The sequence below is a fragment of the Leptidea sinapis genome, chromosome 28 (genome assembly GCF_905404315.1).
Source record: "Leptidea sinapis chromosome 28, ilLepSina1.1, whole genome shotgun sequence".
NCBI lineage: Eukaryota > Metazoa > Arthropoda > Insecta > Lepidoptera > Pieridae > Leptidea > Leptidea sinapis.
In genome coordinates this window covers 324,277-335,191 of record NC_066292.1, presented here as the reverse complement: position 1 = coordinate 335,191, position 10,915 = coordinate 324,277, and the positions used below count along the sequence as shown (strand labels likewise).

Sequence of the window (10,915 nt, the reverse complement as noted above, 5' to 3'; positions counted from 1 at the left end):
AATAATAATAATAATATATTATAATATAGTGTTGCTGTCATTTTTACAGATGTATGATATGATCACGATAAAAAGACTAAGGCCTTGGCCACACTAGACGGAAATTCCGTCGCCGAACTTTCGCGGCGGTCAATCCGTTCTATGCGATACCAGCCACACTGTATTTCAGAGAAAGATCATCAGTCGGCTGCCTGCGCTTATACGGTGTGGTCGTAATTCGTGATGGATCCGATAGAAGTGATAGCTATTTATGAGGCATTAGAAGAAGAAAGAAGAAGAAACCGTAAATATTGGGTTCATCCCCTAAATACTCTTCGACTAGAAATTGGGCAATTTCATAACCTGTATATGCAACTACGACTTAATCCAGATAAAGCATTCGAATATTATCGTATGTCCATACAATCATTTGATGTATTGCTGAATTTAACCAAGGACCACATTACCAAGGAAAATACAAAACTTAGAACAGCTGTACCTCCCGAAGAAAGGCTGACCGTTACATTAAGGTAAGATACATTTTAAGTAAATAACGCCCGATTTCTGAATTGAGTATTCCAGCTGAGAACAACTTAAGTATCGTTCTGTCGCATTGAAATCTTAACAACTGAATGAGACAAAACGATACTTAAGTCGTTCTCAGCTTGAATACTCAATTCAGAAATCGGGCGTAAGTATATGAAATGAAACAAATTATTGATTAACTACTTAACTTTTTATTGAATAAAATTTCAACTTTAAATTTTTTATTGAATTAAATTGCCGCAAAATGTCCTGTATTATCTTAATTAAGTGAACCTTTTCTGAAATAGTTCATCTAATTCCTCCATTGAGTGTGCTGTTTCAGTTTCAGCTGATCCAATTTGACGTACTTGGATTTGGTCTGGTGGAGGAGGTGACTGTATGGTCGAATAGGAGCTTGCACTGTTTGTATTCGAAGTATATCCTTGTACTATAGCCAGGATGGTTGTAAGAATACGTTTCATTATGTGACATGTTAAATGAGTTACGATATTTGACTTTATAAATCAAATTCATCACTTCGATTCTGAACTCAAAATTTTGTCTTTCATTTAAGCTCTTAATTTGAGGAAGTAAAGAAAGTAAAAATTTCGTATCGGCATCTTCTTCTGCTGTTTTAGGTGATTGTTGCTTTTTATTCATTGCTGTAATTAAACTCTGTTGAAAGGCTGTCATTTTAGATTTTTTTTTTCATTTGAGAGGTCCCTGAAACTTCAGTTTGAGGTGGAACAAAATTCTCAGTTACAGTTTCTTGTGCGTTTGCATTTCTTGGTTGAGTGTTTGTATTAGTTGATATTTCATCACAAGAATTTTCATTTTGGTCATCATCACCTGCCAGAGCGCTTATGTTCCCCGATGACGCCCGAGAGTCTTTCACCACATCCAAAAATCGCAGCAATTCAAAGTACGAGTTTTTACGTTTCTTAGGTGCTGCACTTCCACTTCTTGTATTATCTTGTTTTTTTTCTTTTACGTAATAATCTCTTAAGTGCTTCCATTTCTTTTGAAGTTCATCAACTGTAAAATTAAATAATACAAGTATCAACAAAATATCGAAATAACTTAGCTTAGGGTAATATAGCTCCGATAGTGGCGCCCCTAATATAAAATAATTAATTATAAGTACAATTACTATATCAATACCACATAATATGGAAAATCCGCTTCGTTGACCCCCTCAATACTATATTTAACTATGTTTTCACATAGTGTATTAGCCACTTTTCTGTTTATACGCCGAAGGTGAAAGTTGGCATCATTAGTAAATTATGTGAATCGATGCGAAACATAGTTAAAAGTAGTCTTGAGGAATTGACCGAAGCAAATTTTTCATAATTTTGTATATAAATGTTTATTAATTATTTTAGATTGGGGGAGCCACTGGGGAGAAAACGTGATGATGCTGAACGTTTTTTTTGTTTCAGGTATTTGTCTACCGGAATGAATTTTAAAAGTTTATCTCACGATTTTTTGATGGGACGATCGACTATTGCAGAAATAAGAAAAGAAACTTATGAAGTAATTTGGAAAGTACTGCAACCACTTGAAATGTCTGAGCCAAATAAGGAATCGTGGTTAAAAGTGGCAGAAGAATTCCGTAATACGCAAATTTTCCAAACTGTTTAGGAGCCGTGGATGGTAAACATATAAGAATAATTAATCCTGACAACAGCGGATCTACCTATTTTAAGTATAAAAAGTTTTTTTCAATTGTTCTTATGGCAGCCGCAGATTCTAATTATTGCTTCATTTTTATCGATGTTGGATCTTTTGGAAAAGAAGCTGATAGTAATGTATTTAGAAGTTCAAATTTCGGACAGAAACTTTACCATGACATGTTAGACCTACCCGAGGATAAAATACTCCCCGGTACTACCAGCCCAGCACTACCATTTGTACTGGTAGCTGACGAGGCTTTCGCTTTACATAAACATGTTATGCGACCCTACCCCAATAAAACATTAGACATAGAAAAACGTACGTTTAACTACCGCCTATCTCGTGCAAGGCGTTATGTGGAATGTGCTTTCGGCATATTGAGCAACAAGTGGAGAGTTCTTCACACGGCCATACTTGTTAACCCGGATTTTGCTACAAAGATAGTAAAAACAACATGTGTTCTTCACAACTTTGTACGGAGACGAGACGGTTTGAACTACAATGACGAATTGTTAACTTGTGATCTACCTACATTACCCAACTGTAATACATCTAGACCCTGTAATGCCTATGTAATGTAATATGTAAGAAACTGATACGAACGAACTGATGGTTTGGAAATACGTCGTAAGCTAAAATAATAACAGGTCAATATTTTTCTTAGGTTTAGTTTTATTAAATAGGATGGGCAATATTTAGCTCAATTCAAATGAAATCAAGACAGCGTACACGAATAGTCTTGGAAAGTTACAATATCAATAATATAATATTTTCCTGAGAAGCAATACACGCATAAAACATAGTTTTTTTTTTATAAGTATTCATCGTTATTCTGTATAAACCCAGAGGTCAGTAATATATAAGATTTTATATACCCTACTGCTTCCATACGTAATGCGCGTGCGGAAAGAATTCCAAAACAACCAGTAACGAATGATTTATAAAAAGAGAAGCTATATGTACTAATGAAGTATTAATAATTTTGTAAGTCTTATGATATATGATATTTTATATTATGATGTACATAATATACTACAATGATGGCAAACATTCCCAGAATTCATGGTTTTCGATCTATTTTTAAAATTCTGTGATGTATTTCCTCTACTCCATGATGTGATTAATTGTTCTTCTGCTCCACCTCGACTCAACCATATCGGTGGAACCTCAATATATGCCATATATTAAAATTTAACTAAATTAATTTGTCTGCATATATTTAAAATAATTGCTTATTTTATTTTACTGGAATCTTACACATATTTATTAAATAATAATTAGCTGTACCTAAAAGAATATTTAAACTATTAATTTGAATTCATCGTTATAAACAATTACCACAACCATATTATAACATTTTGCTTACTTACACGCTTATCACATTTTGCATGGAAAAGAGCAATATTTGAATACAATTTATAAAGATAAAATTTATTTCGATAAAATTATATCAATATGTTTTTTGTTTATTGTTTACATTAATTATTCTAACATAAGTTACATCGTATAAACGTAAAGGTAAATTAATCATACGTCATAATTTAATGGTTCATTTTTAATTGTATATTTTGCACAACACATAAAAAATTTAATTGTATTTAAATTGGAAAATTATGATCACCGATCATAGGAAATCCCTTTGTTGGACATATTTTTATTGCGGCTATGATTTCTACAGTAAAAAATGGCACAATAAGGCATATTAGTATTTTTTAAAAGATAATTATGCTTCACTTCACATCAAATGACTGGTCTCACTTGAGCCTCGAGTCACACCCACATGCCACTTCCACTAGTTTTTTCTGTTCCGTGGTTACATCAATAATTTTATACGTTATAGTAACAAACAATGTCAACTTATAAGAAGCAAGAATCCTGCCAAAACAAAAAAAGGCAATAAACAGTTAGTTACAGGTCGCAAGGAGTAATCTCATAAAATTATTTATACCGTAATATTTATTACGGTATAAATAGACAGTTGGTACGTAATGTTAGAACTTATAAATTTAATACTGAAGTTACTACTGTGACAAAATGTTGCTTTTATGTTACCTTTGAGAAATGTTTTTCACGTTCATAAAGGTAAGGTAAGATCCAATGTTTTAAAAAAGGCATAAAAGGCATTCATTTTCTCAAAATTGAGTCCTTAAGAATTCTTTTTGATGTCATTTCTAATATACTAGATACTACTACTGCTTCGGAAACAAATGGCGCTCTGAGAGAGAAGAAGCGGCGCAAGAAACTCTCCCAGCATTCTTTTTTTGCGCACTTTGTAACTGATTTCAAAAAAGGAGGAGGTTCTCAATTCGTCGGTATTTTTTTTTTCTATGTTTGTTACCTCAAAACTTTCGACTGGGTTCACCAATTTCGATAATTCTTTTTTTATTTGAAAGCTGGTGCTTCCCGTGTGGTCCCATTGTAATTTGGTCCAAATTTGACAGTTGACAGACTGATCCATGAGAAAACCATAAAAGTCTTAAATTTGCTATACATACGTATAGCAAAGTGGATGATAAATTTACGAATAACTCAATATCGCGCCAACCGATTTCGATGATTCTTTTTTTAATGGAAAGGATATACTTCAAAGATAGGTTGGTGAGAGTTTGGTTAGGTTCTGATTACGGATACCATGACAAAGTAACGGAACTCTTCAATTCTTCGGAGCAAATTAACGGATATTTAAGTCATCTACCATAACATAGTTATGGTCAAGTAATTGTCGTAGTCAAATATGATGATCAATGGGACTCCTTAACGACTTACAGTAAGGGTGCGATCTGTGGCAGAATTTCTAACTGTCTGTAATCAAATTGCAAAGCGCTTACGTTCATTGCTGTATTGAAAACTTTTAGTATATCTACACATGTTTAGCCAAAATGTTAGTTATTGACTTCAAATTCACTAAAAATCATAAAATAAAAATAAATTACAAAAAACATAACTTCAAAAACTCTATTTCAAAACAATAGATATTATATGCACTAAAAAGTATTAAAATAATTGCATATTTTTATACAATCTAATTAATTAATCTAATTCTAGTTGCGATTATTGTAATTTTTGAAGTCGGTGTCATCCAAGATAGGAGTAGGTGTGTATCTACATACATAGTTATAGGTGAGAAGTGCTTGAGTTGTGAGGAGGCGAGAGCGATTCGCGGCGGAAGGACACCGATACCAAAAATGACAATAATCGTAACTAGAATGAGATTAATTAATTAGATTGTATAAAAATACGCAATTATTTTTACTTTTTAGTGCATATTATATCTATTGCATTGATATAGAGTTTTTTAAGTCGGTTGTTTTTATTTGTTAAATTTAAAAAAATATATATACAATATCGTACTGTCTTTGCTATTGCTATAAAATAATCATAATCTAGTTCCAGGCCGTCTGATCACTTAGATATTCAGCTGTGGATTAAAAGGATTTACGACTGAGCCAGTTTCTAATAAAACATTTAAATTTATTTATAGATGATGCCTGAACAGTGGCTGGGACTTCATTATAAAAGTGTATACATTTACCCTTAAAGCTATAATTATGGATCTTATGATTTATTCTATCTATTTATTTAATATAGGTCTAATGTAATATGTTGTAACAATTCCAAATTCGCACGACACGCCACAAGTTAGGATATCATCCCCACCACCTGGATGTGTGGCGGTCCTCCATAGTGCGTTTTTCAAAGAGCTTTCTTCCACGTTCTACAAAGCTGTTGAATAAACTCCCTTGTGCGTTGTTTCCGGGACGATACGACACGGGTACCTTCAAAAAAAGCGCGTACACCTTCCTTAAAGGCCGGCAACGCTCCTGTGATTCCTCTGGTGTTGCAAGAGAATGTGGGCGGCGGTGATCACTTAACACTAGGTGACCAGTATGCTCGTTTGTCCTCCTTTTCGATAAAAAAAATTAGGTTTGTCCCCTAAAGTTAAATATTTTTCGTTATATTATTTGTTGCTAATTATGTATTTCTTTATTTATAATGTCACCTAAATATTTCATGCTAAGTTGGTGAACAGAACTCACAAGTTTATAATCAGATCAAAAATTATATGCGGTTACTAGTATAGCGAAATTCAATCTTTAATCCCTGATTATGTCTTATTTAACATCTTAGTGGTAATAAATATGGACTTGCCATTGAGATGATTCTATGCACGACTAATTATACAACACTTTACCTCTAGCTTTTATTTAATGAAAATATAGTAATTGATACGCCCTGCCCATTACAATGCCATTACCCATAAAATTCTGAGCGAAACTACAACTGCACTCGTCACCTTGAGACATAAAATGTCAAGTCTCATTTGCCCAGTAATTTCACTAGCTACGGCGCTCGACCGAAACACAATAATGCTTAAGCATTACTGCTTCACGGCAGAAATAGGTGCCGTTGTGGTACCCATAATCTTGCCGGCATCCTGTGCAAAGGAGCCTCCCACTGGAAAATGCTAAGTACTTGGGCAGATTCCAAGGCAAAAGTTACATTTATAAAAAAAACTTATCAAATCTATAATAGATTGCGCATCTTCAGCTCGCTAGGTATTAATAAATTAAAAATACAAAAAATTAGGATGTCAAAATATACCACTGTTATTTTTTTAAATTCCCGAAAAAAATATAGCATTAAAGAACTTATCTTTTATTATTTCTCAATGGCGAAAAACATAAGCTTCCACAATTGATCATAAAATCAATTGTGGAAATTATGGCATTTCCACAAAAATCTCAATAAGGCCAGACAGTACTTCACTACAAGCCACCGCCCGCAACTATTATTATAGGCGCAAATTTGGCCTCATATAGAGTACTGTTCTTACAACTGGGCGGGCGCTCCCCAGTACCTGCTTCTCTCATTTGGCCACATACAACGAATAGCGGCTCGAATTATCATCATCATTCCTCCCCCAAAGATCTCCATGACAATCGGTCCTGCGTTGCCCTCATCCAACGTTATCGAACGCGATATATTACGCGAGTCATTAACGATTAAGTTATCTCCGATCGACTTGATTCTTCGGCGTTGTGTAGAGATGTGTATTCTCGCGTCTACTGCATACATCAGGGGAGTAGCCAAATTTGACCACCGGACATAACGTCAATGTACAATTTTTTTGCCTCGCACAGCCACTCTGTGGAATCAATTACCGGCTGCAGTTTTCCCTAACCGATACAACTTAGGGATCTTCAATCTTAGAGCACCCTACTTAAAGCCCGGCAACACGTCTGCTGATCCCTGGTGATGCAGATGTCCAGGGGCGGTTGCGTCACCACTTCCGATCACGTGAGCCTCTTGCCTGTTTACTCCCTCTTAGATATAAAAAACCTTTGAGAAATAATATATAGTGGGTGTGTGGGTGAGTAAAGATTTACAGGGACGGAGGAAACTGATCTAATAAATGCCGGTACTCCTCTTCAGCCCCCGGCGGAGACAATTGGCCTTTATATAAATCCTTTCATCTTTGTTTAGTTCGTGTTTGGTGGTTAGGTCACTTAGTCACTGATGAGATTAGGTGGCGCGTCCGCCATTAAATTACGAGAATACGCGGGTCGTAGAACACTGAACAAACGTGTCAGCGCGTGATCCACCGACGAGAGAGTGTAGAGCGAGGCAAGGGTAGAGGGAACGGGGTGTAGAAGGAGGGATGAGGAAGCGGCTAGTGAAAACGAGAACTTGACAACTTACATTGACACTGACAGTTACAAGTTCGTTCCGAAATGAAAAAAGGAAATATGGCCCAAACATATAGAGATAGCAAAAAAGCCTATTATCTGATAAGATTGACTGATCCACCAACCAAGTCATATTAACGATCGTTCAATATTGTAACTGACAAAATATGTAGGAACAGAGTTAATATTGTGTAGTAAGTTGTATTGTTAATTGCAGTTTTTGTATTGTTTTAGAATCAGAAGCGAAGTGGGCACAAGTGGGAACTCATAGCCACAGTTGTTACACTATGCGATGAAGTTTTAGAAATATATCTTTTGTATAGTTTCAGCTTAGAGGATAATTGAATTTTATAAATTAAACTATAGATTATTATAAAATTAAATCATTTTAATGAACAAACTGATGATCAGGTGAAGAAACTGTTTGAATTTCGTAATAAAATTATTTGATTTTTTTAACATATTTTTTACATAACCATTTAAATTAAGAAAGAAAGATATTTATTTGCAACAAACACAATATTAACATTATAAAATAGAACAAATATATACAAAACAAATTACATGTTACAGAGTTTGTCACAAATTGGTTACATTTCCGCATAATTATAGTATAATTCATCATTTAAATTAATTTTAAGGTTCCGTGGCATACAAGCAACGCTTGCAGTTTCACCATGTCCGTCCGTTTTTCGCGGACTTCCTCTTAGAACTTTACTAGTAATCTGTAATTCAGATACCTTACCTAAGTCAAATGGGTATGAAGATCTTCTACCCTATTCCTAACGTTAACCTTACTACAGTTTTCCCAAACCGATACCACTAAGGGGCCTTGACTACGAGTGTTGCAGATGTCCATGAACATTTACTCCAATACCAATTCAGAACTTGATATATGCGGTAGCGGGCTGGTCAGATTCAAAGAAAGTGTTGTTAAACACTTAGCTGGTACTCAATCTGCATGAGTCAAAGTAGTAGTTTTTCATTTATTTTCGTTTCCATTCTTTAAATTTATAAGTTAAATTTAAAATTTGTACATTCATTTCTTATTTTGTTTTTATTGTAGCGATAGCATTAGATCTATTTTTCAGTACTTATTAGGGAGTATTTTTTGTAATTTTTATGTTCACCATAATTGTCCTATACTTTAGAACTACTAGTTGTAACATGAGATTAAGAAAATTATATTGTATATAATGGGGTGTGCTTTAGTCAATAAATAAATAAACAATCAAAGGGGGCAAGCAACTTATTTGCCCCCTTTTCGATAAAAAAAAATTCATTATTCACAATATGGTGGGTTGTAGCGCCATCTAGTTAAATAAATGCGAACAAAATATTCGAGAATCTTCCGTAGTCCAAGATACCTTCCCTATCCCTCCCTCATCCTTTACCCCCTGCGAAGCCGTCAATTGTAGCTGCGGCCGAAGAAGACCGACGCACGAGTCGACGGCGTCAGTCAGTCGTAAATCGCGAACCAGGCAGCAACAGTAATTAATACGTATATTAATAAGTGTCCAGTCTTTTCTTCTCACCGCGTCAGTGCCGGAATCAGTACTGGGCTAATAAAACCCACGCGAGAAGTAAGTGGAAGGGATCGCGGGCCCGCAGATCATTGTGTAGTGCCGCGGCAATTTCCGCTAAAGTCTACATCAGCTCCTTGGAGTGGCATTCAAGGCCAGGTTAAACGGGAGAAGGCAGCTACGTCCTGGCGTCACCGCAACGTTACGACAGGTACCCCTCAAACTTCCTTTTCCTGTTCTCACATTATTAATTATTATTTAATTTTAAATACAAGTAACATAATTTACAACGCTCTTAAAGAAGTGGCGCGTCCATTTCTTTAGTGGTCCTTCGGATCGCGGATGTGAACCCTCCTTTATAAATTATAATATTATATTAGCCACTAAATTCGTAATATACAATATCGTATTAAATAATATTTTAAAAACCACGCGTTATCTCACCCGCCATCGCCATATTATTAATCGCGTCGTACCTTTTTTTTTTTTAATATATATTTATTAATAAAAAACAAATTTTACATTGCGGTTTCAAAGCAATAAAAACCACTGAGGTTTGTACAATTGCTAAATTAAGTCTACACCAACAGAGTTAAATTAATAAAAGAAAAAATAGTTCACAATCATTTAGCTATACATTATAATTACACAAATAAAAGTAAAAGTACTTGATACAATTAATAGTTAAGCACGATAAGTTGATCGGTGGTCAGTCAAGTCTTAAAAAGTATTTTTTTAAATTCTGTTTTAAATTTGTCTCATTCAACGAGTCGGTCAAGTCACGTGGCAGTTTATTAATCAGTCTAGGTACTATGTAAGCTGTTGTTCTTTCACCGAACGCATTGGATGCCCGAGGCATGTGCAGCCGGTTTAGACTAACAGCGCGCGTATACACGGGGTGATCAATGGCTGTTTTTAATTTATTATTAAAATAATTTTCTTTTAGTATTGCATATTCAATTTGCTTAAATATTGACAACACTTGACAATGCTTAAATAGCCCGCTTTCGTTACCCTGAAATTTACGTTTAATTTGATTTGATAGTATTTTTTTAAGAATTTGAATTTGAATTTTATTAATTTTGTCAAGGTACGAATTGTAAGTACGACCGTAACTGCTCCGTCCATACTGAACGTACGATTCGGCTAACGCGTTATAGAGCATTATTTTGACTTTATAGGGTATGCGATTAAGAATTGAGATACTTGCAAGGAATTGTCTAAGTTTGTTGCATACATAGTCCACATGATTACTCCATTTAAATTTATCGTCTATTATTAACCCAAGATATGTGTGATATCTAACTATTTCCAAGGGTGTGCATTTACATGAGTGATAGTTTTTATGTAGGCAGACATGTTCGTGAGCTGTTATGTTTTTGATTGGTAATTTCTTAATAAACGGTGATTTTATCAATAAGAGCTTAGTTTTATTTGGATTAAGAACAAGGCCTACATCATGACACCACCGGGTAAGGTTATTGAGGTCCTGTTGCATAAAATCACAAGCCTTTATTGGATCTT

At 34.6% G+C, this 10,915-nt stretch overlaps 1 protein-coding gene across 1 annotated transcript; it reads right to left on the bottom strand.

Annotated features, from left to right (window-relative positions):
• Positions 1-817: 817 nt before the first annotated feature.
• LOC126973049 (uncharacterized) lies at positions 818-7,052 on the bottom strand. The gene is made up of 4 exons (XM_050820166.1): positions 7,040-7,052; positions 1,225-1,698; positions 1,021-1,166; positions 818-838 (listed from the first exon to the last, which is right to left on the bottom strand). Exons 1-4 carry the CDS (start codon positions 7,050-7,052, stop codon positions 818-820), a joined length of 654 nt encoding a protein of 217 aa, XP_050676123.1.
• Positions 7,053-10,915: the final 3,863 nt, after the last annotated feature.